The 26,210-nt window shown below is 53.1% G+C and overlaps 7 protein-coding genes across 7 annotated transcripts; 4 read left to right on the top strand and 3 right to left on the bottom strand.

Moving 5' to 3' along the window:
• Positions 1-382: 382 nt before the first annotated feature.
• On the bottom strand, positions 383-2,378 carry P168DRAFT_288471 (uncharacterized protein). Its single transcript, XM_024836794.1, has one exon. It carries the CDS (start codon positions 2,204-2,206, stop codon positions 797-799), a length of 1,410 nt encoding a protein of 469 aa, XP_024695128.1. The 5' UTR covers positions 2,207-2,378; the 3' UTR covers positions 383-796.
• Positions 2,379-2,439: 61 nt separating this feature from the next.
• P168DRAFT_309479 (GTPase-activating protein GYP6) lies at positions 2,440-5,467 on the top strand. Its single transcript, XM_024839302.1, has 6 exons — positions 2,440-2,617; positions 2,674-2,791; positions 2,844-3,002; positions 3,079-3,596; positions 3,647-3,789; positions 3,842-5,467. The coding sequence occupies exons 1-6, from the start codon at positions 2,595-2,597 to the stop codon at positions 5,002-5,004; spliced, it is 2,124 nt and encodes a 707-aa protein (XP_024695127.1). The 5' UTR covers positions 2,440-2,594; the 3' UTR covers positions 5,005-5,467.
• A 1,518-nt stretch (positions 5,468-6,985) lies between these two features.
• On the top strand, positions 6,986-11,424 carry P168DRAFT_113698 (Pkinase-domain-containing protein). Its single transcript, XM_024832574.1, has 5 exons — positions 6,986-7,292; positions 7,689-7,827; positions 7,934-8,616; positions 8,674-10,866; positions 10,938-11,424. The coding sequence occupies exons 1-5, from the start codon at positions 7,265-7,267 to the stop codon at positions 11,204-11,206; spliced, it is 3,312 nt and encodes a 1,103-aa protein (XP_024695126.1). The 5' UTR covers positions 6,986-7,264; the 3' UTR covers positions 11,207-11,424.
• A 2,257-nt stretch (positions 11,425-13,681) lies between these two features.
• Positions 13,682-15,853, top strand: P168DRAFT_295601 (F-box domain protein; the record flags this gene model as incomplete). Its single annotated transcript, XM_024838050.1, has 1 exon — positions 13,682-15,853. One exon carries the CDS (start codon positions 13,682-13,684, stop codon positions 15,851-15,853), a length of 2,172 nt encoding a protein of 723 aa, XP_024695125.1.
• Positions 15,854-16,610: 757 nt separating this feature from the next.
• Positions 16,611-17,726, bottom strand: P168DRAFT_325388 (Efg1 domain-containing protein). The gene is made up of 2 exons (XM_024840994.1): positions 17,336-17,726; positions 16,611-17,248 (listed from the first exon to the last, which is right to left on the bottom strand). The coding sequence occupies exons 1-2, from the start codon at positions 17,685-17,687 to the stop codon at positions 16,719-16,721; spliced, it is 882 nt and encodes a 293-aa protein (XP_024695124.1). The 5' UTR covers positions 17,688-17,726; the 3' UTR covers positions 16,611-16,718.
• Positions 17,727-18,229: 503 nt separating this feature from the next.
• P168DRAFT_295600 (uncharacterized protein) lies at positions 18,230-23,838 on the top strand (the record flags this gene model as incomplete). The annotated part of the gene is made up of 8 exons (XM_024838049.1): positions 18,230-18,773; positions 18,835-19,821; positions 19,876-19,999; positions 20,053-21,265; position 21,707; positions 21,911-22,038; positions 22,126-22,918; positions 23,546-23,838. 8 exons carry the CDS (start codon positions 18,230-18,232, stop codon positions 23,836-23,838), a joined length of 4,083 nt encoding a protein of 1,360 aa, XP_024695123.1.
• A 951-nt stretch (positions 23,839-24,789) lies between these two features.
• Positions 24,790-26,054, bottom strand: P168DRAFT_113667 (alpha/beta fold hydrolase). Its single transcript, XM_024832573.1, has 2 exons — positions 25,369-26,054; positions 24,790-25,286 (listed from the first exon to the last, which is right to left on the bottom strand). Exons 1-2 carry the CDS (start codon positions 25,799-25,801, stop codon positions 24,919-24,921), a joined length of 801 nt encoding a protein of 266 aa, XP_024695122.1. The 5' UTR covers positions 25,802-26,054; the 3' UTR covers positions 24,790-24,918.
• Positions 26,055-26,210: the final 156 nt, after the last annotated feature.

Below are 26,210 nucleotides of genomic sequence, written 5' to 3'. Positions count from 1 at the left end.
GGTTATCGCGGACCCGCCTTAAAGAATGGATACTCAATCGCTAGTTACGGAGTACCCTCTCTCTCAATTCTCGAACCTCTTCTTGTCCGACGCCATGATCCCCGGCCGGTTGAAGACTAGTCTGTATTGTGTACCAGTAAATTATCATACCAGGTTGCACCTACGACCAAATAAGGTCTGAGACTTTTTCCACTGGGGAGGGCTTTCATATGATGAGCGTCGAATTACGACATCATCCACTCCTGCTGGTCTTTCCGTAGTGGGTCTAGGTGGCTTCGAATTGAGAGGTCTCGTGATGGAACGGGTAACCATAACCCAACACTTGAAGCCAAAAAGGGAAGAGAGAGGTTACAGACTCTTTCGTGGCTTACTTCCGGTGGATTTTTTTGTGCTCCCAGCATGGTCAAGGATGTCGCCATGCGCAGATTCGAATGAGGGCGAGATTCGTATGAGGGCGATGACTCCCTTCTCAAGACTGGGTCTTACTGGTCTTAGTCGAGATTGACATTGCGCTTGTGATCGAGAGGAGTCGAGCTGATGGTCCCCGAGACCACAAGGCCAATGAGCCACCGCATCACAAGGGTATCTATCTACAACTACCTAGCACATAGCCCTCGCTGCTGTGAGGTACCTTTGATCACCTCGATTTATGTTCATGTCTGAGCTGGTAAGGTGAGACTGCTGAGAGATTAACCACTGTAGGTCAACGTATACCATCCAGAATTCGGTCTGAGACTACCTCTGCCTCTTACCCGACCGGAAGCGCCGTGTCATTTGAGCCTATCCAAAATTCGCTCTATCGGCGATCCAAAAGATTGACACTGCTTTCCCAAAAGTTCTTGCATTCGGCATGACCCCAATGATCCGCCCACCATTCCCCGAAGCTGTCCTCCACATTCTCGTCGACCTTGGGCAAACGCTCGTCCCGTTTCAGCCCACAAAGCGCACAGGCATGGGATGCTTTTATTGCTCCTTGACTGGCAGTAGCAGTCGTTACTCGGACGTTCTCCGCAATCACTTGAATCGGTCGCTTTCCTGAAGCTTGAAGAACAGAGTTGAAGAGCGCCGCCCGATCACGCCACAGGGTGATCACGTCCACGGCTTCTTGTCGTTCTTTGATATCCTCGTTTTTGTTGACCGTGTTGAGCTTCATGCCGCCCGGCTTCCCCGACCGCGCCGGCCCGATCCGCATGCTCTGGCTCAAAATGTTGTCCCGTTTCCAGCGCAGCGTGCGGCCGGCAACCACCCGTGCTGCCGCCTTGAGGGTGTAAAAGATCAACGAGGCCAATTGTTCTAGACGTTCCTTGTCCTGCAAGTTCTTTTTGGCTTGGACGGCATCCCGTTGTAGTTGGTCTAGGAGCCGTAGAAATAACTCTAGTAAGACCGACGGCGGCGGTATGTTTGTTGGACGAATTTGGTCGGGAGATAGAGAAGGGCTGTTCGAGCTAGACACCTGGAAAGACGGTCCGGGCTTATCGGGGACACGAGACAGCGAAGCTCGACCACCTGTAGACTTCGGGGTAGGTTTGCCCTTGGAGCTTGCTATCCGAGGAGGCTCCGCAGGTGGCCCATCGGTAAAATCACCCCAGTCCTCGAAAGCGTCCTCAAAGTCCTCTTGCTCTAAGCGTTTCCCTTTCGTAGAAGGGATCGTGCGACTCGGGGGTCCATGTCTGCCTTGGACGGATCTACTAGCGCCTTTCCCTTGCGACGGCGGTTTATCCTCAGTCGATAATGAATCAAGCAAGTCAATATGTTTGGATGAAGTAGCTGGACTTTTCCGTGGGACGTCTTTCCTATTAGACGGGATGTCGCGACCCCTTGGGCCGTGAGGGGCGGGGAAGCCTGCCGGAGGGCTTTGTACAGAGGGCGGCTCTGGGGCTTCAAATTCACCCCAGTCGTCACTTTCGTGATTGGAAACTGTTTCTTCAAAACTCGCATCAAAGAGTACACCGTCATTATCTCCATAATGAGGAGGCTGAGAGAAACCATAGGTACTGGAAGAAGCGGCATGGCCTGTTAGTGTCCGTGGTTGGACGGGTCGCAGAGTAGATTCATCCCCGCCATGAGCAGAATTAGTAGACAAATCAAGCCCCTCGAGGTCAGGAATGAGTGAACTGGTCTGGGGCTGATTATTTTGACGTGACGTCCCAGGAGTCTGACGAGCAGAAACCCCAGCTCCGAACTCCGCGAACAAGTCGGCGGACATCGAATACGCAGCCGAACGACGGCAGGGGAATCCAATTTCGGAATTTCAAGATCAGCGGCTGGACGGTGGATAATAAATGACTCCCGTAGGCATATCGAGAAGTACTTTCAATTCCCGCCAGGTTCGATCGCCCTTTGGACGCAAGTTGTGTGGGTGGGGTGAGCGATAGGAATGGCGCGGGAGAAAGTTGTGGTGGGCGAACCTCCGCGGCTTGTTGTCCGTGGTCGATCGTTCCGTCATCCAGTGACCCTGTTATTACTAGTGGGGACCACCGCTCCAAGCTGGATAACCTGCCCACTTGACCGGAACTCCCCCTCATTCCGTTGTCCCAAGTTATCAACGGCCCCAGACGCAAAAGCCCTATTTCGCTAGGGAGACCTATGGCGAAATGAGGAGCATCGAAGACGCAAGGTACCGAATATTCCCATCTTCGCTGGGGTGTTCCCCATAGCTGACTGACTTCCCAGGCAACGATGGAACACCTTGTTTCGCGACAATGACACGACCTCCGATCTTCGAGCCACACTGAGAACAGAACAAGGGGATACTTTTTGTAATGACGGACTACGGTCGATCTGTTGGAAGGCATGCGCATATTGTCAATGCTACGTGGGCTCCCATGCTTACCTGCGCGTAGGCCTTTCTGCTTTTCGACAACCTTGACCGGTCACAATGGTCGCGCAAACTCGCTGAATCGCGAAGTGCCTATGTCGCACTACGGGACCATTTTCTGAAGTACATCGATCATCCGGACGATTTGCAGTCTACTGTTGATCCGCTGGCGGATGATGAACAGGTATGCTAGGCCTAATATATTGGTGTGGGGGTTTAAATGGGTTGACGGTTGTATCTCTGACCTTTGGATGTTGCAGTCTCCTTGGCAAACCCTGCGACAGGACGAGCAATTGAGAGCCGATATATCGCAGGATGTCGACAGGTGCTTACAGGAGAATTTCTTTTTCCGCGAACCTGCCACCAAGGCGAAGATGATCGATGTTCTCTTTATCTACTCGAAACTGAACCCCGACCTTGGCTATCGCCAGGGGATGCACGAAATTTTGGCGCCATTGCTGTGGGTCATTGATCGCGATGCGATTAATCCAGGGTCAGTGGAGGGAGTTGATCCGACGGACAAGTTTGATGAGGACTTGCTTCATTTATTGAACGCCGATTATGTGGAGCATGATTCGTTCGCACTCTTCTGTTCGGTCATGCAGACCACCCGACTGTATTACGAACATGACAGGCACCGGTCTCCAGGGGGTCAAATGGATGTTATTCCAATTGTGAGCCAGTGTCAACGTATCCACGACGAGCTTTTGGTTACAACGGATTTGGAGCTGGCGGGCCACCTCCAGGCTCTCGAAGTTCTTCCACAGATTTTCCTTACGTGAGTGCACAGCATAATCTGTGCTGAAGACAGATGCTAATTTCTCAAAGCCGGTGGATGCGTCTCTTGTTTGGTCGGGAATTCCCGTTCCAAGAGGTGCTCGTTGTTTGGGACCGGCTCTTTGCCGAGGGACTGCGGTCAGAACTCGTGGACTTCGTATGCATTGCGATGCTCCTACGGATTCGTTGGGAACGTGAGTTGTCTACACATCTTGATTCTCAGTTCCTTCTCTGACAACCTCTCAGTGTTAAGGAGTGATTCCTCAACGGTTTTAACAACCCTTCTCCGCTACCCCGCTCCCCAGCCTCACGCGCCACAGAGCTTTGTGCACGATGCATTGTATCTGGAACAGGACCCAACTCCCGAGAGGGGAAGTTTCATCATCGCGAAGTATTCAGGAAAACCGCCTGATCTCAACAAGCAGCTCACCCTGCTGAATGCCAAGCGGTCCCACCTCCGCGACGATCTGCAGAGCACAAGCGAGTCAACGTCTCCCTCCAGGACCCCCGCAAGAAACAGCCCGAAGAGTCTGGAAGCTTTATTCCAGGATGTCTCGGAGGGCATCCACCGACGGACAGAAACCTGGGGCGTAGCTAAAGCTGTGCGCGGGGCCGTGAGCGAAGCAAAAAGAAACATGCAGACGATACAGGCAGAACACAGACCACCGACCACGAGGCATACGAGTATACCTGCAATGGTTACCCCTAACGAACCGACCAACGAGCAAGTGCCTCGGGGGACCGGGGAACTTGTCCTTCTGCAGACTAAGCTAGACGCTCTTGAGGAGAGGAATAGAATGCTTGGGAAGAAACTGAGCCATGCTTTGAAGGATATTCGCTCCTCAGCCAAGACCAGCGAGGCACAGGAGGCACTGACGGACGACTCCATGAAGAAAGCCCTTGCCGAAATCCAGTCCGTCCAGACATGTCTTGAAGACCCTACTGCTCCCCTTGAACGCGAGACGTCTCCAGCTACAAGTCGTGATTCGCGCCCTGCAAAGCAAGATTCTACAATAAGCCAACCCACGACTACCGAACTTAAGCCCAAGGATACAAAAGATGAGAAGGAGGATTCCGCCGTGACACCTAAACAGCCCCAAGCATCAACCAAACATCATCCCAAGACCAAACCCACGGAAATAATGCCACGACGCCCAGAATCCCGCCCACCATTGGCAGAGTCCGAGTTTTCGTGGATGCTAGGTGGCAGTGAACAGATGTCGAAGTTCGTGAGCCCTGTGTCCGTCCCACCCGAGCAAAGTCGTCACGGCGAGGCCAAGACCAAGACCAAGAAGACTACGAAGAATTCCCTTTTCGGTAATGGTGAAGAAGAACCAAAAGGCGCGAGGAAAGAACCGGATAGCCTAGCTATGGAGAGTCTTCGTGGCTCTAAAGGCCGGGACGAATAGCCTGTTCCTAATTTTTCTTTTCTTTTCTTTTCTCTCTCTCTCTCTGTTCCATTTTGCCTCTACCAGATCTTTGTGTTGTGTTTGCCCCTCCCATCCGATATACCCGGGCCGAAAGAGATACATACACTGCCCGCATGCTATTTCCTTTAACCATATCAGGCTAGATGGTCCATTGAAGCGCTTATGGATCAGAAGTACAACTGAGACAATGTATAGAATTCGGCATGATTTTTTTTCCTTTTTCTCGGTTAGAATTTTCCATGATTTCCTCAGGGAATAGGTGTGAATAACAAAGCACAATCCACCGTATCAGCAAGACACTGCAGTGAAACACTTGGACCGAATGACAATGATCATGAAGCTTAGAGGGGAAACATGGCTTAGTGACTGATCTACACTGTCGATCATAAGGTCTGCTGTCAGATTTCTTTATCTTGACAATTATTCTAGATTCGGTTATCTGGGCTTGCGTATGAAGATGAAGATCTTCACCGGATGATATTCACTTTCTTAGATGAACAGCCAGTGACAAAACTATCAAACAATATACAGGACCCAGCCAAGACAACCTAACCTAATTATTCTCTATCACTGGGTTTTGGTTCCAAGCAGGAGCCTAGATCTGGTTCTCCCATTCCCAAAACCATCGACAGATCGGAGGGTACGATATCCACCCATGGTTCTGGGTGACCGGATTCATTCAGTAACAGACTGTTTTCTGGACTAAGATAGTCAATCTACGGAAGGAACTTCTTTCACCCTTGTCACAAACATATTTTTCTATTCCAGATGATCATTAATCCAGCATGTTTCAGCCAGCCAGGTTGTCACCTCATTGACAGTACAGCCGTCGAAAGGTATGATTGTAGGCGGGGCCAATTACATCACCACCGCTTTTCTTAAGGGACGGATCTTAAATAAGGATTTGGGTAGTGGTTGGACTAGATGCTAGTACATCCTATTAGTTAAGTGACTGCTCATTCGTTCATATATCGCTAGCCAAGTAACTTTCATCCTCGGTTGACTCCATCCGATTCTTTTGCTGGGAGGAGACTGTGAAAATTGGGGTCCGTGTCTGCAGTTCAATGTTTTACCTGCCTAAGAGGTTCTTTTTGAAATCTACATACAATAGTGCGACAAACATGTAAGATAAAGAATAAAAGGATTCAAGTAAGAATAAAAGTAAAATAAATGATAATAAAAATAAAAATCGGGATATGAAAAGCGCAAGACAAAAAAGCCCAAAGAAAGAAAAGAACAGAAAAGGAAGCGCCAACGTCACCATCAGCCAGACAGACGGACACTCTGCAAATCACATCTCCACCATCTCGTTTTTCTCTCGTCCTTCAGTTGGGATTCTACCTGCTTACCAGCTACTAAGCTCACTCTCTTTCTTTCCTCTCTTTTAGCTCGTCTCCACAACGAATCTCACTTCAGCATTTCCCTTCGTCTTCCCTTCTTCTTCCCTTTCTCCCCTCCTCCCCTCCCCTCCCTTTCCCCTCTTGACACCCCTCGTCGGGTCGCACTCCACTTCCGCCTATCTTTACTTTACACAGATAAAGAGAGGGAGAGAGAGAAAGAGGACGCTTCTCAACGTCCCTGGATCATTTTTCTCATCACTCCGAAACCCTCGAAACCAAACGCTCCGGAGAAATCGCTGCGGACTTAACACATTTCTCTCCTCCAGCTTCAACTTTCTCATTCGCTTGCGCCCGGACTCAAATCCAGCTGCCTACCCCGAACATCACCTAGCAACGAGAAAATCTTTTTTTTCTTCTCAACCCCCCTCCCCCCACCCCGCACCTCCGCGTGCCGCGCCTCTATCGCAAATACGTATGGTGCCTGTGACCTCCGCTGGCAGGTGCCGTCTCCGACTCCCCGTTCTGCAGTCCGCTGACACCTCTGGTTGAACTCTTTCGGTCCACGACGGCTGACTTGACACAATCGGATATTGCTGTTGTGTCGCGTCGGTGGACTGTCAGGAGCGGACTTGAAGAAGCAGAGAAGGGTGAACACAATAAAAAAAAATCCCAGAGAAGAAAGGAGAAAGAAAAAAAGAAAAAAAAAACTCTAATAGGGTCTTTGCTCTACTAAGATCTTTTGCTACTTATCATCTCATGTAGCAATCATATCGGTGTCGACCAATTTTACAACAATTTCCATTCCTTAACAGATTCTCTGTGTCGCGCCGTTTTGAACCTTCTGTTCTCAATTCGGCCCGACCAGTACTGGTCGTTACCTTGTCACCTGTTGGCGAAATATGGGGTCGTCTTCATATCATCCCGATGGTGAGTCGCGCGCCCTTCCCTTGACTTTTTTCTTGCTCAGGGTCGAATCCTCCGTCGTCTGTCTTCGGTCCTCAATGTGGTATCTTTGTTATCGGATTCTGGGGAATTCGTCATAAAAAGATCATGAAAAAGAAAGGAATAGAGAAAAAGAAGAAGAGGTGAAGATGTGAAGAGGAAAAAGAAGATCAACGGAGAATGGGCAACCGAATGTTTCGGAAAGTTACATGACGAGCATTTCTTCCAAGATTATAATATTCATCTCAAGGCGGCGGCCTACTGCATTCCCATTCCATACCACATTGACCCGCTTCGACGGGACGGAAGGGGCGGAAGGAATGATGAAAGAGAACGTCAGTCGCGGATTCTTGGGCTAACTTTGTTTTGCGACAACTTCAGATGAAATCAGTCCCTTGTCGTCCCCGTTGGGGCCCCTTTCAGAATCACCAGACTCCGATCCATTCGTTGGCGGACCCGAGGCGCAAACGCATGAGTCAATGAAATATTCGGCGGATACAGGTCTTGAATCCCTTCCGAGGTGAGTGGATGATCTGGATGATCAGCGGGCGCCTCCTTGCGTCAAGCTGCATAGGCGATTACATAGGGACGGGAGAAGCTGAGAGAGAACATTGTCCCTTCTGCAGATCTCCCCTACTTGAAAACGAGCATGGACTCGGCCCGTCCGGGCTAGATCGTATACGCCAACAGCCGTCTCGAGTCCTGACCCTCCCAAATCTGTCGACCTCGTCACTGGTTCCCATTCCTCCGCATTTCCATTCGCCGTCACCACGCTCCGCGTCGTCATCCCGCGCTCATTCCACCCACCGCCCGCCGAAGCAGGATGTCGGTGCGCTGGAAGACCTACATCGATTCCCGTTAGAGTCTCTCCACTCTTTCTCCTTCGCGCAACAATCGGATGAACTGCTCCACAACCGCCAAAACATACTCAAGAGGTCGATTGATTTCATGCGCGACCGCTTTGGATGGGCTGGTAGCACTTCGGGCATCCTCGACGCGCAGGCTCGCGTCAGTGGCGACTCGGAACTTCAAAGCATGGTAGATCTTCTGGCGAGATCGAACGTGCTGGCCAGAGAAGATCGGTATGGCCATGCTGGTCTGACGAGGGGTCCTTTGACAGGCCCGGCGAGCGTGGACAGCGACAATGTGTTCGATCGAGCGTTCACCGAGTCGCAGCCCCGCACGCTTCAGGATGATGACTCCTCGACGGACTATTCGATCTCTCCGACACAGTCACCGAGTTACCATATCGCAAGCCAAAAGAGGGGGAGGAGGTCCATCCCCTCGCCCAGGCGCGTAAGCTTAAAACGTACGCACAGCGATCTCGGTTCTGTCACTCTCGAGAGCAAGCTGATGGAGATTCTAGCACAATCCTACTCTACGACGACCGATCCATATACGTCCACCGGCTCCATCACCGCGGGGATGGGGCCCCCGGTCCCGACCCTACACACCCACAGCAGCAAGTGGAACCCCGTCTCCCAGGCCGTCTTCCGAACCGAATCCCAAGCCCCGTGGGTGATCTTGGCGGCCAACGACCTGTCCTGTCTCGTATTCGGCGTTACGCAGGCCGAGCTCCGCAAACTCAGTATATTAGAAGTAGTGCAGGAAGACCGACGGGAGTGGCTCGCATCGAAACTGCGGGACCCCGTCACCAAAGCCGCAGCGAAGGTCCAGTCGTCGGTGGACAAGTCCCGTGCCAGACCGGCAAATCCCAAATCCACGGGTTTTGGCAACGGGGTCACGGCCCAGCTGCTCAATAAACCATCTTCTCGAGCGAGGAGGGCCCAGACGGACGATGGCTACGGATCCAGTAAGCGCGTGCCAAAACAGCTCAACCACCCGGCCACGAAATCGCGCGGCGTTTTGCTCTGTGGTGACGTGGTGCCTATCCTGAAGCGCAACGGGACCAAAGGATCGGCCAGTGTTTGGGTAATGGAGAAGCGGGGTGGTTTGATCTGGGTCATTGAGGAGATTGAGGAAGACGTCGCATATGTTCAATGCGACCGTTCGTGGAAGGTTGCCAACGCCCGCGGTGATACCGATCGAATCTGGGGCCGGGGTCTGGTAGAGGCTGGCAAGCCCATCACGGACTTCCTTCCCCGACTTCCCCGGGAATGCCTGGATGCCGCGGTCGACAAAGGCGCGGCAAGAATTTCCGACATGAAGCATTTTGCCGCTCGTACGTCTGCAGGCTTCTGCGTTCCGACGACCGTGTCGGACGAAGGCGGCAGTTGTCTTCGAGTGTCTAGCTTTCCCCACGTCGCTGGTATGATGGTGCTGTCGTCGTCGACGCTGAACATCATCAGCTCGAACTCGGTCTTCTCCTCCGCTTTGTTTGGCCAGGAGCGGCCTGAAGGACTGCATATCAACGCGTTGATCCCTGGCTTCGACGAGCTTCTCAATGTGCTCACGGAAGAGGAAAAAGTCCCATTGGTAGACGGGATCGTGATCCCGGAGACCAGTTTTCGCCGGGCACGGACCCTCTCTATCCTTCGCGACGGGAAGGCCAACGTGGCCTCGGTGTTCTTGGAGCCCACCGGTCTGGCCGCCAAACACCGCGATGGTTCGTCGATTTCCGTGGACGTTCAGCTGCGCGTCATCAAAAGCGGAACCTTCTTCCCGAGGCAGCAACACGGAGGTTCAGGCCGGACCAGTGGATCCGACTCCGATTACGACGAGTTCGAGGCTGTGACCGAGCTGGTTTACGCACTGTGGGTCACTTACTCCCGACACATCCATTCCGCAGGACCCACGGGCAGTTCGAGGCCCTCGCAACCATCCCCCGTTCGACCCCCGGCCGTCAGCCATAGCAGTGACCTCGGGCCCGAGACATCACCCCCCACCAACCCGGATGCTCCGCCAAAGAACCTGGAGCGGACGTCGGTGGAGACCCGGGTCCCGCTGTCGACACTGACCCAGCAGCTCAACGAAGCTGCGTCCGAACCGTTGACGGACAAGCCTGTGCAGCCGGTCCCGGAAGTCAAGCCGGGCGGGGCCAAGGAGTCGCCCCAGAAAAAGTCGATTGCCGATTATGTGATCCTGGAAGAAATGGGCCAAGGCGCCTACGGTGAAGTCAAACTTGCCCGGCTCAAGAAGAACCCCGCGAAGAAGATGGTCCTGAAGTACGTGACCAAGAAACGGATCCTGGTGGATACATGGACCCGGGATCGCCGGCTGGGGACGGTCCCGCTGGAGATCCACGTGCTGAACTATCTGCGCCGGGAAGACCTCAAACATCCCAACATCGTGGCGATGGAGGGGTTCTTCGAGGACGACGTCAATTATTATATCGAAATGAAACCGCACGGCCTTCCGGGGATGGACCTATTCGATTACATCGAGCTGAAAACGAACATGGACGAATCCGAGTGTCGAAACATCTTCAAGCAGGTCGTCGACGCCATCCACCACCTGCACACGAAGGCATTGGTGGTGCACCGCGACATCAAGGACGAGAACGTGATCCTAGACGGAGAGGGGCGGATCAAGCTGATCGATTTTGGGAGTGCGGCTTACATCAAGAACGGGCCATTTGATGTATTTGTGGGAACGATCGGTAAGTCATGACGCCACTGTGGCTGCACCTGCATCAATCACTGACCGTTGGCGCCTGTTGTTGGTATCTAGACTACGCTGCCCCCGAGGTCCTGCAGGGCAAATCCTACCGCGGCAAAGAGCAAGACGTGTGGGCGCTGGGCATTCTCCTATACACAATTGTGTACAAAGAGAACCCGTTCTACAGCGTCGACGAGATCCTGGACCATCCGCTGCGGGTGCCGTTCCTGCCATTCACCGAAGACTGCATCGACTTAGTGCGCAAGATGCTCGACCGGGACGTCGACAACCGACTGACCATCACGGAGGTGTTGGAACACCCGTGGATGGCGGACAGTTGAGCTAGAACCCATCATCTATACTGTATACCGATATCATTTGACCATCAACCGAGCCATTTCTTCATTTCTTTTATTGATTTGACAGCATCCGACTCATGCATTCCAGGCGGACGACAGCATCAGTATGATTTTTTTTTTTCTTTCTTTTTTTCTTTCTGTTTAAAGATATCACGGCTCTTATGACCAGCAACGATAGACTTTCAGGGTCACGGTGGGAGAGGGAGAAGTGGGGGAGGGGGTGTGGGTGGGATGTATGATACCCGGGTATTTCTTGGACTGGACTGGATTGAACCATGGGGAGGGAACCGGCCCTTTTGACGACGATGACTTTTTGGGCGGCGTGGAGAACAAGTAGGAAACAACGGTCATTGGATGGTAACTAGCAGACAGACCGACCCTCGGGTGAGCATTGGCACTGAACTGGCAGACAGGCTGTATAGAAAGACGCAGAGATACCCCCGCGCCATATGATTCCAATATAGTTGGCTAGAAAGAACATTACGGAGATTTACTTGTTCCTTATTGAACTGTAGACGTCGAGACTTTTCCTTATTGTACTGTAGACGTCAAGACTTCTCTAAAAGTGAAAGTCATGTAGGCACGGACAGACGGATTAACTACTAGTTAGTTAGACGGGAGGCGATAGAGAATCAGGTCGGTAGGAAAACCCCTGCCGAGAACCGAGAACCGGCTGTGCCAGTCCGTGGAACTAACGGTATTGAACCGCTAAGATCCACAGTCGACAAGACAAACAAGACAGGACGAGTCGTAGCGGGGATAAAAGCGGGGTGTCTTTCATTCATGGGTAGGGTCGATTAAGACACTACTAGACAGTGACACTGGGACAGGCTCAACGGTGCCGACGTGCCCTAACTTAGGTAGTAAGGTACTGTAGTTGTACCTAACTTGGGATGTACTAAGGTACTAAAGTACCCCATAACTAACCAGTAACCAATACTATACTCCAGTCGAATGATCTGCAGGGACGCTTATCCTGTTTTGACTGAATAGGTAAAGATGGAAGATGTAGTACTGTAGGTGGTTATATATAGAAGGCCACGCCCGACCACATCACAGGATAATGAATTGTCTATGGACCTTTTTTGAATCAACAGGTAGGTAGGTAGGTATTGATATTAGATACTACCAGTAATGAAGGAAATGCCTCATTTTCATGACGGTATTGTATGAGTGGGGTCCTGGGAGCCTGAGGTGGAAGTGGCTAGTCGAAGCGATAAGAGTGGCGAATGGGGTGAGACTACCTTATCCGTTATCCTTATCCGTTATCCCCGCAGGTGGCGCAGCATTTGATATACATGATCTTCTATGTATTGTATTGATCCTATTGTTTTGTTTATGTATATATTTCATGATATTATATTATCATCATTGTTAACATGATTGTTGTTTTTTTATTTTGAAGTATCATCAGTTAGACATGGGTTATGGTTATCAATGATGGTGATTAAGTCGGATGAGTTGCCATGTGGGGAACATTGGGGAATTCCATGGCTAAATCACTCACCATGGACATTGTCGGTTGAGGGGTAGTTTTTCCTTCGTTTCTGTTCTTTGTATTTGATTGAATTATATCTTTTATTTCTTTTACTTGTTGTATTTATTTTATTTTATTCTGCTTATTGTATTATATTGTATAGTTATTCTTGTATTATGATATTGTTGTATTGTTTTAAGTATCATGCATATCCATAATGATACTGATACCATGTGGGGATATCTCTATACTTACCGCCAGTCTGAGTATTATTACGAATTCCTTAGGCTCAAGGTAAAAAGATCCTAAGTAATGTGATATCAACATCGTCTGACCTCTTCTCACCTCGTCCTTCTTACTGATGACACGACCATATTGGGTCTTATTCTCCGTGACGCGAGTCCCATGGTACTCTCCCTCTTCGATTCCACTGGTTCATCCACTTCTTTTTCCCCCACACACTTCTCTTACTCTTTCTTTCTCTCATCTCTTCTCTTACTTTCACATTCACTCCTCACTCTGCCTCTCGTGTCTCACCTCTCACCTCACCTCTCCTCTCCTCTCCTCTTCTCCCTTCTCTGTTTCTCCTCCGCACAGCCTCTTTCTCTCTTACCCGCTAATATCTCATCCGGTCTCTTCCTCCATCGCTGTAAGAACCGTGTTGCTGTATCTGGTCGCAGATCACCAGATCATTGATCAGAGTCCTCCAAATAGAGTTGCAGAATATCCCGGCCTCTCACCATGATCATCTAACAACTTCCCTTCCTCGTTGATTCTTGCGCTTTGCTTGTCCATCTAGTTGGACGATCGTTGGGTCGGTGGGACTTGGGTTTTTTTTTTTTTTTTTTTTTTTTTTTTTTTTCTTTTTGTGTTTCTATCTTTCCTGCTTTCACATCTTTCCGCACGTCCTATCCTAGCTTCGGTTGGGTCTCATCGATCGTCCCTCCTTCGCTGTCAGCTGGATATCGCTTCTCAGCGTCATGGCTGCCGTCCCCCGCGATGCCAACCTCTCCGGATCCGCCTCCCCCGCCAGTCCACACTCCTCCACCGGCCAGATTCCTCTCGAACAACCCCCCAAACTCAAGGGTCGTCGGAAACTGCTCCAGAGTCTTCAGCGCATCTCCTCCAGTCCCGCCCTGACCCGACGTGGTCGTTCCGCCTCCGCCGGATACCGCCAGAATGGAAAGGCCTCACTGTCCTGTGTCTCGCTGTCCCAAACCGCGTACACCCCGTGCCTGGGAAACGGGAGCTCCGCTCAGCTTTATGGCGGCTTGAACGCGAACCCCACGGCCCCCGGAGTCACCAGCACCCCGCCCGAGCCTCACGATGAGAATGCCCGCATCCGCCTGGTCGGTTCCGAATCATCCTCCCGGGTCATCCGTCTGCCCACCGAGGTGAGACCAGGTTCCCGAGGGTCACCGTCGGCGCCCGACGTATCCGAAGACCTCACCCCCCAGCCGTCCACGTCCCAGCCCAAGAAGCCTTTCGATTTCTGGGCGAGCATGCCCAGCGAGCTTAAGGTGCTCATCTTCCACTACCTCACCCCCAAGGAGATCGTGCGATGCTCGGCGGTCTCGAAGAAGTGGCACAAGATGTGCTATGACGGCCAGCTGTGGACCACGATCGACACCACCGATTACTATGGCGATGTCTCGAGTGACGGCCTTGTTAAGATCATCACCGCCGCCGGTCCCTTCGTCCGTGACCTCAACCTCCGCGGCTGTGTCCAGCTGAGGGATAAGTGGCGCTCCGAAGGCGAGCGGATGACGGACCTCTGTCGGAACATCGAGCGGTTCTCCCTCGAGGGGTGTCGCATCGACAAGACCTCCATGCACTGTTTCCTCTTGCGCAACCCACGTCTGCAGTACATCAACGTATCCGGCCTCTCCAGCGTGACGAATTCCGCCATGAAAATTGTCGCGCAGGCCTGCCCCCAGCTGCAGGTCTTGAACGTGTCCTGGTGCACCAGTGTCGATACCGCGGGCCTGGCGAAGGTCATCGAAGCCTGCACTCACCTCAAAGACCTCCGCGCGAGCGAGATCCGCGGATTCGACGATGTCGACTTCGCCTTGGAGCTGTTCGAGCGGAATACCCTGGAACGCCTCCTGGTGAGTCGCACCGATCTCACCGACAAGAGCCTGCAGGCCCTCATGCACGGTCTCGACCCGGAGATGGATGTGCTGGACGAACGGGCTCTCGTCCCCCCGCGCCGGCTCCGACACCTCGACCTCCACCGGTGCGCCGCGTTGACCGACGACGGGGTCAAGAGTCTCGCCCACAACGTCCCCCACTTGGAGGGCCTCCAGCTCTCCCAGTGCTCCGAGCTGACGGACGAGTCGGTCACGGCGGTCATCAAGACCACGCCCCGCCTTTCACACCTGGACCTCGAGGACATCGAACACCTCTCCAACAACACTCTCGTCGAGTTGGCCAAGGCTCCGTGCGCCGACCACCTCGAGCACCTCAACATCAGCTACTGCGAGAGCATGGGAGACGTCGGCATGCTGCAGATCATGAAGAGCTGCCCCGCCCTGCGTTCGGTCGAGATGGACAACACCCGGGTCTCCGACCTCACCCTGATGGAGGCCAGCCTCCGCATCCGCCGACGCGGCTACAGCGAAGAGCTGCCGCGGGTGGGCTTGCGGCTGGTCATCTTCGACTGTGCCAACGTGACCTGGGCTGGCGTCAAGGAGGTTCTGTCCAGCAACGCCTACGTCCCGCGTGTGCGCAAATCCATGCAGGCCGTCTCCGTCGTGGCCCAGACGGTCCTACCCGACCAGCCCGCAGCCGCCCCGGCTGTAATCACCTCGTCCATCACCCCGCCCCCGTCGCCCCCGTTGTATCCCAGTGCGGTCATCCAGCTCAAGTGTTTCTACGGATGGCAGATGACCGTAGACGAGCACAACAAGCGCGTCCTGCGGGGAGATCTCGCCGCGGCCAGCCGCCTGGATCGCAAATGGGCCGACTACATGATCGCCCATGAGGAGGCTGGCACGGCGGGAGCCGGTGCCCGCCGACGACGGCGCCGCGCCCACGCAGCCGAGCAAGTCTACGAGCAAGACGAGGAAGCCGATGGCGGCGAAGGAAACCCGGCCGGGGGGGCTCGACGCCGACGAGCGCAGAGTAGCGGTAGTTCCTGCGTCATTATGTGAACCTGAACACTACCCAATCTACTCGCTTCTTTCCACACCACATCCCCTCGCGGGGTGTTTCTCTATGGCAAATTGCATCGAGCCGGTCCGTTCGTTTTCGATCACCGACTCTCTGATCAGGTTCTGGAAACCCTTTCGACGAAAAACAACAGCCCTTCTTCTCGCAGAAGGGACAGCCTATGCTAGCCGTGCTGGAAGGCTGAGGGAATTGTTTCTTGTCTATGAGAGATGAAATCATGAAACCGCGAAAGCAACGACCTGGTCGTCGGATATGTACCAATCACGACGATCTGATGGATCCGACGTTCCTACCCTCTTTTTTTCTTGTTCTTTTACCTCGCACTGCGGATATTCAGATGACGTGACTGTTTTTTTATCTTTGCGTTGTCCGGACATCGGTTTCATGATCGAGCGTTTGGAGTCAAAATGGGGTTTAACCAGATCGATTCTCTGGGAGAGTCGGTCTGTGGATGATATTTGGTCTTTTCTCTTTTTATGTATTGAGTCAGCTGCGGTTCTCTCCGATTGAATGGGAACTGGACTGGCTGGGTTGTTTACGTTGCTGGTTGGGTTTAGATTGTCATTTTACTTTTATTTGTCGCATCATGTCAATCATGTCATATCTTCATTGAGATATTGAATATACTACAAAACAGACTCCTACGTGCTGGACGGTGTCTGCATCTGATATCTGACATATTGAGTATCTATGATTGTGAAGTATATAGCATAGTATATGTAAGATAGTAAATGTGTGGTATGAACAAGCCCAAGGATAGCATCCCACTACCAATGCGAAGAACGAGAGAAGAAAAGAGAACCAACTCCTGAAAATGCTCGAAACTCTAAAGCATGACCAAACAAATCATTCAAAAAACCCACCATCACTCTCCTCATCCTGCTCCTCAGGAACAACAGGAACAGGAACATCACGCCTCCTAGACCCAGCCCTATCCGCAGCCTTCCCAGAAGCACCACCACCACTCTTCTCCTTCCTCGCCTTCGTCTCCTTCTCCTTCCTGCCCTCCTTCTCGACCCTCGCAGACGACCCATCCGCCCCCAACTTCCCCTCCCGCAACCGATCCAGCGTCCCCTCCTTCATACACTTCTCCACAACATGCCACATAGGCGGCTTCTCCGCAGCAGTAGCATGCACCGGCTTGTACACCGTTTTGCTGGTGTCGTCGTCATCCGCCGACTTCTTCTTTTTCTGCTGCGTCGCGTACAGAGCGATGTATTTCTCGGCGAGCGGGTAGTAGATGGTGTAGTTGAGGTTGACCTGCGCGATGTAGAGCTCTTGTTCGAGGGCGGCTGCCGCCGTGGGGTTGGAGGACTCTGTGAGGGTCTTTTGTTGGGCTTGGAGGGATTTGATGTCTTTGGTTGCTGTTTTGCGGTCTATTCGCGATTATTTGTTAGCGTTGAACATACAATATCAATAATCACGATAATGATAATGATAATGACAAGAATGGGGAGACATACCCAAAAACCTCACAAAATGATACTTCTTAATCATAGCCGACCTCTCCCTCCTCTTCGTCTCGTCCTCCAAATCCTGCTCGTACCCCTTCAGCGCGCGCTCCTGCACGATCCGCGCCTCGACCGGCAGATCAGGCTTATTGAGCAGACGCTTCGCATCGCGGATGCGCTTCTTCAGCTCGTTGACGGACGGGTACTTGTGGTCTTTTTTGGGAAGCTGCAGCTTTTTCCGGGAGTGGTGTTGTTCGGCGGCGTCGCCGTCGCGGTGGTATTTGCGCTTTGGGGGGTCGCTGCGGTCGCGGTAGGGGCGGGACGAAGTGTCCGGAGACTGTGATCTGGAGCGGTCGCGAGGCATGGTTGCTATTCGTGTATTGTAGACGTTGTCTTGTCTTGTCTTGTTGACCGGGTCTGGATGAAGATATCTGGGTATAGAGAGAAAAAATACTGATAAGGGCCGGAGCTTTGGTCGGTCCGGGTGGTTCCCCAGATCCCCGACGGCCGGCCAATCAGAGGTGCAGGAAAGCGGCCGATGACGGGCGGATGACTAAGCTGTGCTTTGGGTGCTTCTTCCTTGTGAAGCTCAGCTGTACCTGGATTCCGACTGCTTGTCGATGCGATTGCTTTCTTGATTATTCGGACTTCTGTGCAATTGCTGATCGGTATGCGCCTCAGTGCTTGAATTGTCAGCGGCTCGCGTGCCGGTACCTTCTAAACACCCCCACCGGACCCCCGTCGACGCATCACATCCACCTACTCATCCACTTCGGTCGACTGTCGCATCGCATCGCTGTGGGCAGCCATACGCTCCCCTAGGGGGGTAAACCAAGGAAATAAGGTGCAGAGAGGACACGAAAGGGGAGAGGTGGAAATATACACAGAAAGATAAAATAACCAACAATGGAGACCGCCATCCGCTGGTCCCCATCCTCCACCACCGCCGAACAACGCTTCCTCTCCGTGGACGTCGCCGGCAAAGCCTTCCACCTATGCAAGGTAAACGGATTCGACGGGCACACCCTCCAGCATGAGGTGCTGTCAACACACACCAAAGTCCCCGCCTTCCGCGCCTTCGATTGGTCGCCTGTCGACGACTCGCTCGTCGCCGTCGGCCAGTCCTCCGGCGATGCGACCATCCTGCGCATGAACAGCGAGGCTGAGTCGTTCTCGTTTCCCATTCGGCACCAGCGGTACTGTAATGCTGTGGCGTTTAGCACGCATGGATTGCTGGCTGCGGGTTTGGATCGCGTGCGCAATGACTTCTGTCTTAATATTTGGGACGTCAATCAGCGGCTTGCTATGAGGGGCGCGAGGGGCTTTGTGGAGCCGCTGAGGAAGTTGGCGAGCTCCGAGCCTATCACTAGTATTAAGTTCTTTCGCGATCAGCCGGATACGTTGGTTACTGGTGTCAAGGGGCAGTTTGTTCGGATCTATGATTTGCGAGGTATGTTCCCTGCGAATTGGTGCTGTCGCTACTTCGCTACTCTCGCTGACTGAAACTGTAGAAGGACCAGGAAATCCGTCGTTGCAGTTCCCTACCCGGTGCGTCCACAACTTGGCGATCGATTGGTTGGACGAAAACTACATCGCTTCCTGTCTGCCCTCCAACGAGGCGACCATTTGCGTCTGGGACCGACGGGTGGGGTCGCGCTTTGCGCCGGGCATTGGGCCGACGAACGTGCCTGGGCCAGACATCCAGCCGGGCCCGGCTCTGGAGTTCCGGAACGTCGTCGCGCCCAAGTCTTCTATCTGGAGTCTTCGCTTCTCGCGAACCAAACGAGGCTGTCTGGGCGTGCTGTCCAGTACGGGCCACTTAAAAACGTACGACATCGCCAAAGAATACCTCGCAGAGGACTATCGGCATTCGATGGACCAGACCCTCGGCCACGGCTCGTTCAGGAACTATCCGGAGCAGGTTTACACCAAACATGTCCGGGATATCTACAGTCCGTTCAATCACCCTTCTCGTGGATACCCCGAGTCTGAACGAGTCGTATCTTTTGACTTTCTCAACCTCACCGCGTCCAACGAACCCAGTGCCATAACCCTATCTGGAAACGGAAAAGTCAACGTCGTGGCGGTGAAACCCCCCGCTCCCCCGGTCCGACTGTCGTCCCAAGGCTCCCTGGTCTGGGGCAGCCCGGACGAACTCGCCGGCTTCAAAACGATGAGTCCGGCGCCGTCCCCCGAGTGGAAAGCCTCGGACATGGTTGAGACGATACGCGAGCGCGTTCTTTCCGGCAGTGATGTGTTAACTGAGGCGCCAGCCGTCAAGAACAGCCAACCTCCGCAGCCGCTTTCCAGCCGGGAGGTGCGCGAACGCGAGCTGTCGCTGGGCACCGGAGGCAAACGTCTCACGGCAGAAGAGGCACTGACCCTGATGACGGTGAACCGGCTTCGGTGCAAGGAGGGCTATCTATTCGACGAGGCGCGCAACAGGGAAATTGTGGCGGAGGATCCGTCTCTCCAGGGCTTTTGGGATTGGATCGAACGTACGTGATGCCGGATTTACGGACTCATAGCTTGGAAACGACTGACAGCAATAGGCGCACGAACCGACGCTTCCGGCGAGACGATGATCCAGAATGGCTTGGATATGAACTATCTAGGGGTGTACGATGTGTGGAACAATGATCTAGGTGAGTCTCGTCACTTGTCCCCGCTGGATGGGTGATACTGACTGTTACAGGCCAAAGCTTTGATGCCCGACGAGTGGGCACGAGTGCGGGTGTGAACCACCACGTTGGCGAGGCCATTATCGATCTGGTTCAGGAACGACTGAACCTACCGGAAATGAAATCCCGTCCGACACAACGCCCAGAGCACCGTCGCCTCTGCCTGCGACTCTGCGGGGCAGCGCAAACCAACCGCGAACTAGAGGATGCCGTGAAGGCGCTGTCCGCCGATAACCAGCATACCAAAGCGGCCGCGCTGGCAGTCTTCCAAGACGAAGCCAAGCTGGCGTACCTGGCGCTGCGCAGCAACGAACCCGCGCAAGCGCACAAACTTCTCGCCATGGCCATTGCCGGAGCTGCCAAGGGCGACACCGACTCGGACTGGGAAGACACGTGCGCCGAGATCGCCAAAGAGCTGACCGATCCATACGCGCGGGCGATCCTAGCGCTCGTGAGCAAAGGCGACTGGCACTCTGTCATTAACGAGACCACACTCCCGCTCCGGTACCGCGTCGAGGTCGCCATCCGATGGCTCCCAGACGACGAGCTAAGCACCTACCTACGGGAAACAACAGACGAAGCAATCCGCCAGGGCGACATCGAAGGCATAATCCTAACAGGCCTAGGCCACTCCGCAATCGACCTCTTCCAATCCTACATCCAAAAATTCAACGACGTGCAAACCCCCGTCCTAGCAATGAGCCACACTGTACCCCGATTCATCAACGACGCCCCGCGCCGCACACGCTTCGAAGCCTGGCGCGAGACCTACCGCTGGCAAATCAACTCCTGGAAACTACAACTCGAGCGTGCCCGCTTCGACGTCGGATCCCGCAAATTCGCCATCACCTGGGACGGACAGAAACTGATCGAGCCGCCGCGCCAGCAAGTCAGCCTCACCTGCAACTACTGCACGCGGCCACTAACACAGCACGACGCGTCCTCCCAGCTCTCGCCCTCCTCCTCCTCAGGCGAGGTCGTCGTGCACCCGACACCGGGGAACCCACTCGGCACGGCCGCCATGTCAGGCATGATCTGCCCCCGCTGCGGCCGCCACATGCCCCGCTGCGGCGTGTGCACGCTGTGGCTGGGCTCGCCGGACCCGATGTCCAAGGCGGCTATCGCGGCGGACAGCATCATGCAGGACGACTCACGCACGCCGTCCGAGGTGGACATGATGAGGCGGTTTGTGGTGTTTTGCATTAATTGTAATCATGGGTTTCATGCGCATCATGCGAGGGAGTGGTTTGCGAGACATAAGGTTTGTCCAGTTGCGGAGTGTAATTGTATTTGTGATAGGTAGTCTTCTTCTTCTCTGTTTGAATTTTTTTTATATTGTGGTTTTTCAAGAGCATGGAGATGAAAGGGTTTGGTTTGGGTGGAGGGTGGTGGTGTACTTGTTTAGGATTTCGATTTCCGATATACCCATTTCACGCTGATGTGATGAAGTATTTTATTTTGTTTTGTTTGGTGTGCTATAGATTATCTATATTAATTATGTGTTTATCAATATATCTAGATGTTGATCAATATATCAACATTGATGGTTCTAATGGTGTCCGAATGTCAATATGCTAGATTGCACCACACTCTAACTAGAATACAATAATAAACTATCTCACTTCAACCTCTAATGACTCACTGTCATATCATCGTGAATATACTGCCAAGAAATGTATCAAGATGACTATTGAAGAGAAAGAGTGAGAGTGAGTCAGCCAGGAACCTCCCACCATCTAATCTATACTTTAAAAACGCCGATCCTGCCCCACCCCCTCACAGCTCATCTCAAAAATCAACCACCCATCTATCTCCCCGCTCTACGCCCACCCACTCACAACAAGACACAACACACAACAAACAACCATTTTTAAACCAAGATACAGATAAATCATGCCTCCACCAGGAAAAGGCAGAGGCCCCCTCAGCCGCGATGTCCTCGTGTCCAAAGCACTGAGCCGTCTGCTCCGCCATGCGGCCGAGAAAGAGGGTCTGAAGATGGATGAGCAGGGGTATGCGAATGTCGCGGATGTGGTATGTTACTTTATATCTATAGCTATGTTTGAGTCGGAGCAGATGTTTTGTCTCTAAGGGTATATTTGCTAACCTAAAGAAAAACAGCTAGCGTGGAATAGGCTCAAATCCCTCAAAGTGACGTTTCCAGAAGTCCGCGACGCCGTCGCTACATCAGACAAGAAGCGTTTTGCGCTTCTCCATATTCCTTCTTCCACCTCCACCACCACAACCCCTCCAACCGATAACGCCAACGACAACACCGACAGTAATAAAAACGGCGAAGAAAACACCCCCACACAAGACACAACAACAGCAACAGCCCTCACCGTCCCCGACACCAACCCCGCCAACTTCCTCATCCGCGCCACCCAAGGCCACAGCATCCAATCCGTCGACGCCGCCTCCTTCCAAGAGCGCCTCACCCTCGACGAACCAGACAAACTCCCCCGCACCGTTGTCCACGGCACCTTCCACAGCACCTGGCCCGCCATCCTCGCCTCAGGCGGCCTGCGCTGCATGAAGCGGAACCAGATCCACTTTGCGACTGGTCCGTCACTGGAGTCGGTTCTGGAGGGGCCAGCGACGCAGACGGCGGATCCGCCGGTTGTGTCGGGGATGCGGCGCGACGCGCAGGTGTTGATTTATGTGGATTTGCGACGGGCGCTGGAGGCGGGTGTTCCGTTTTGGAGGAGTGAGAATGATGTGGTTTTGAGTGAGGGTGTTGCGGTTTCTAAGGAGGGAGAGGGAGAGGGAGAGGGGGAGAAGATCCTTCCGTTGGAGTTTGTGGATGTTGTTGTGGAGAGGAAGCAGGGGTTGGGGAAGATTTGGGAGCGGGGGGAGGTACTGCAGGAGTTGCCGGTTGAGTTGACGAGTCGGGGGACTCCTAAGGGGAGGGGAGGTGGAAGAGGAGGGAGAGGGGGTAGAGGAAGGAGGAGGTGATTGTAGTTGTTATTGATTGAATGAAGTTATAGATCTATTGTATACACTTGGCTATATTATTGCCTATAGTGGACCATCATGTGCGGAGTATACATACTACAAACATTCTGTCAAAAAGAATTACCACTCGACCACAAAAGATATAACACTTTAACGCTCGAGAGTGACCTTAGGACTAAACCTTATAACCTTATATTGCGACCCATTTTATACTATGATCAAGATGACTCAGTTCCGATACCAACTCACCCATCCGATCTACATCCGATCAGGCTCTCAGCATCCCCGCATCCCGTCCCCAGTTCCACCCCTGCTCTCTTCCGACTGTAACCATAACAGCCACGCGGGGTCAAAACAACAATGGGCCCAGCCTTGCGTTTCGAAACCGTGCTCAGCCTCGTCTTCTCAACCTTGCTCAGCCTCGTGATTCGAACCCCTGTCGATGAGACTTGAGTATTTCATGTTCCGCCCGGGAGTGTCTGTCTCCGAATCAGCTATCTACTAAACAGTTCCTCCGTCCATACCTTACTATACCAAGATATACAACACAACTATATCAAACTAAACACCGACAAACCCAAATCAGGCAAAATGATTGAAAAAATGCCCACCCACCGCTTCGACCCCAACTTCACAGACAATGTCATCAACGCCATGGGTCCGAAGGTGACCCCGCGCTTCCGCCAGCTCATGGCCAGCCTCACCAGACATCTTCACGACTATGCGCGCGAGAACGAGCTAACAGTCGACGAATGGATGGCCGCCGTGCAGATGATGAATTGGGCGGGCCAGATGAGTACCGAGAAGCGAAATGAGGGACAGTTGATGTCTGATATCTTTGGGTTGGAGTCGTATGTTTCCTCCTTCCTATCTATCTAGCTATACACACCCACCCGTATCGCACGAAAGAGAAATAAAAGAGAAAAGTCTAACAAAGATAGCCTCGTCGACGAAATCACCTACACCCTCGCCGAAGAAGCCGAAGATGCCCCCACAGCAACAGCCATCCTCGGCCCCTTCTTCCGCCACGACACGCCCTTACGCCAGAACGGCGAGACCATCGTCAAGAACCCCCCGGCTGACGGAGAGGTCACCTTCATGCACGGCCGCGTCGTCGACTTCGCGACGAAGAAGCCCCTCGTCGGCGCTACCGTCGAGGTGTGGCAGGCGTCGACGAACGGTATGTATGAGCAGCAGGATCCGGAACAGTGCGAGCATAATCTCCGGGGGAAGTTCCGGACGGACGAGGAGGGCAGATATGCGTTTTATTGTTTGAGGCCGACGCCTTATCCGGTTCCTGGTGATGGTATGTCTTCTCTTTTTCTCTCTTTTCTAGTTGCTTTGCTATTATCGAATTTTGAGGAAAGAAGAAGAAGAACTAACAATATGCCAGGCCCCGGAGCCCAACTCCTCCATCTAATGGATCGAAACGTCTACCGACCAGCGCACATCCATCTCATGGTGCGTCCAACTCTCCACCTTCTTACTTCCCATACTTTCTATACCCCATTACCTAGCTATCTCCCCTACACCAAGCTGATAATATCAAGGCAACCCACGACGACTACAGACCCCTCACCACTCAAATCTTCGATAGCAAAGACCCCTACCTCACCAACGACTCCGTCTTCGCCGTCAAGGACTCGCTCATCGTCGACTTTGTTCCCCGCAAGGATGACCCGCAGGCTAGTCTTGAGTTGAACTATGATGTGAAGATGGCGCCGTTTGAGAAGTCTAAGACGGCTTGATGGGGTTGTTCTGTATCTACTTTTTTTGTTTGCTTTTATTTGTACTTGTTGGAGGTAATCTCCAGCTCCATGTAATGTGTTTTATATCTATGCTTTCTCGGAATATATTACAAATTCCTAGCCTTCTACATGTTCTGAATCCGTAGTATATCCTGATACCATAGTATATCAAAATAACATAAAACCGAACCCTAAAAGAAAAGTATCCAAATCAAGCAGCAACACCCTCAAAAAACCCCACCATCGCCTTCCCCACCAGCTCCGGCGCCTCAAGACAATGCCAATGTCCCACCCCCGACAAAACCTCCAGCTTCTTCGTCTCACTCGACACCCCACCAAAGATAAGCTCGCACCCCTCCATCGTCGCCGACTTGTCCTCCTCGCCCGCGACTAGCAAAAACGGCGCCTTGATGGCCGCATAGTCGATGCTCGGGGCGTTCGCAATGGCCCCGCAGAGCGCCGCGTAGCCCTTCGGGTTCTGTCCGATGAGGAGCTCGCGGATGAAGGATTGCGCTAGGGGCGCGCACCCTGAGCCTGTGGCGCCGTAGGGGATGGTGTTGGCCATGGGTTCCATTCCGGCTGGGGTGTGTTAGTAGATTCTGCTACTCTAGTGTCTATTTTCTGTCCAACGGGGAGAGAGTTTAAGGGGAGGGGGTAATACATGAAGATACCGTCTCTGCTCGTTTGGTCATCACTTCTGCTATGGCTGGCGCTGGGTAGGTCGGCCCAATGGCGACTATGCCCTTCACGCGGTCGGGGTACTGAGCCCCCAGGAGAGTCACGACTAGTCCGCCCATGGAGTGGCCGACTACCACGGCTTGCGGGACGTGGAGCGCATCCAGCACCGCGATGACATCTGCGGCTATGGACGCAATGGATATGGGCTGGCCGGTGTAGGGAGAACGGGCTGCGCCGTACGTGTCCACGGTGATGCAGCGGTGTTTGGTGGTTAGGTATGGGAGGATGGGGAAGTAGAAGTTCTGCGAGGACCCGAGGCCGTGGGTGAAGATGAAGGTTAGACCGTTGGCGGGCGCGCCATCTGGATGGGAGTCTGCATAGTGTAGTTTGTGGTTGTTGACTTCGACGTATGGCATGTTGATGGTATTTCACTCAGGAGATGGTGCGATTGTTGATTGTCTCTAAGCGACAGGTAGTTGTCGAGAGAAGGTGAGAAGTTGGGGTCGATGATTTGTCGGATAGCGAATTCACACTTCTACCCCGTAAAGCCATGCCCCTCCGTCTACGATGCAGATCGACGTCATCGCACGATTGCTGTTGTGCTTTCCGACGCCTTTCCGATCAATATAACTACCCTACCCGGGTGAGCCTCCTGTATCCTGTCATGAGTTCTAGAACGCTTCATGCTCTTTCAAAACGACCAACATGCCCAATACACTCCTCTTTTAGACAATATCCTCGAATTAGAAGGATCCCATGAGGAGAGCGGGGAACACCGCTGATCAGCTTATCAACGTGTAAGCCGACAGCCCCGCCGTCATCCGA

The sequence above is a fragment of the Aspergillus campestris genome (assembly GCF_002847485.1).
Source record: "Aspergillus campestris IBT 28561 chromosome Unknown P168scaffold_3, whole genome shotgun sequence".
NCBI lineage: Eukaryota > Fungi > Ascomycota > Eurotiomycetes > Eurotiales > Aspergillaceae > Aspergillus > Aspergillus campestris.
This window is presented reverse-complemented; position numbering and strand designations above follow the sequence as displayed.

Excerpts from the sequence above, each read along its gene's own strand:
- P168DRAFT_288471 (XM_024836794.1), bottom strand. The coding sequence starts at position 2,206 with ATGTCCGCCGACTTGTTCGCGGAGTTCGGAGCTGGGGTTTCTGCTCGT.
- P168DRAFT_113667 (XM_024832573.1), bottom strand. The coding sequence starts at position 25,801 with ATGCCATACGTCGAAGTCAACAACCACAAACTACACTATGCAGACTCC. Across the intron at positions 25,287-25,368 it reads AGCAGAGACGGTATCTTCAT|CCGGAATGGAACCCATGGCC; the intron begins GTATTACCCCCT and ends AACACACCCCAG.
- P168DRAFT_309479 (XM_024839302.1), top strand. The coding sequence starts at position 2,595 with ATGAGGAGCATCGAAGACGCAAG. Across the intron at positions 3,003-3,078 it reads CGCTGGCGGATGATGAACAG|TCTCCTTGGCAAACCCTGCG; the intron begins GTATGCTAGGCC and ends TGGATGTTGCAG. Across the intron at positions 3,597-3,646 it reads CTTCCACAGATTTTCCTTAC|CCGGTGGATGCGTCTCTTGT; the intron begins GTGAGTGCACAG and ends AATTTCTCAAAG.
- P168DRAFT_113698 (XM_024832574.1), top strand. The coding sequence starts at position 7,265 with ATGGGGTCGTCTTCATATCATCCCGATG. Across the intron at positions 7,828-7,933 it reads GGTCTTGAATCCCTTCCGAG|ATCTCCCCTACTTGAAAACG; the intron begins GTGAGTGGATGA and ends TCCCTTCTGCAG. Across the intron at positions 10,867-10,937 it reads TGTATTTGTGGGAACGATCG|ACTACGCTGCCCCCGAGGTC; the intron begins GTAAGTCATGAC and ends GTTGGTATCTAG.
- P168DRAFT_325388 (XM_024840994.1), bottom strand. The coding sequence starts at position 17,687 with ATGCCTCGCGACCGCTCCAGATCACAGTCTCCGGACACTTCGTCCCGC. Across the intron at positions 17,249-17,335 it reads TCATTTTGTGAGGTTTTTGG|ACCGCAAAACAGCAACCAAA; the intron begins GTATGTCTCCCC and ends AATCGCGAATAG.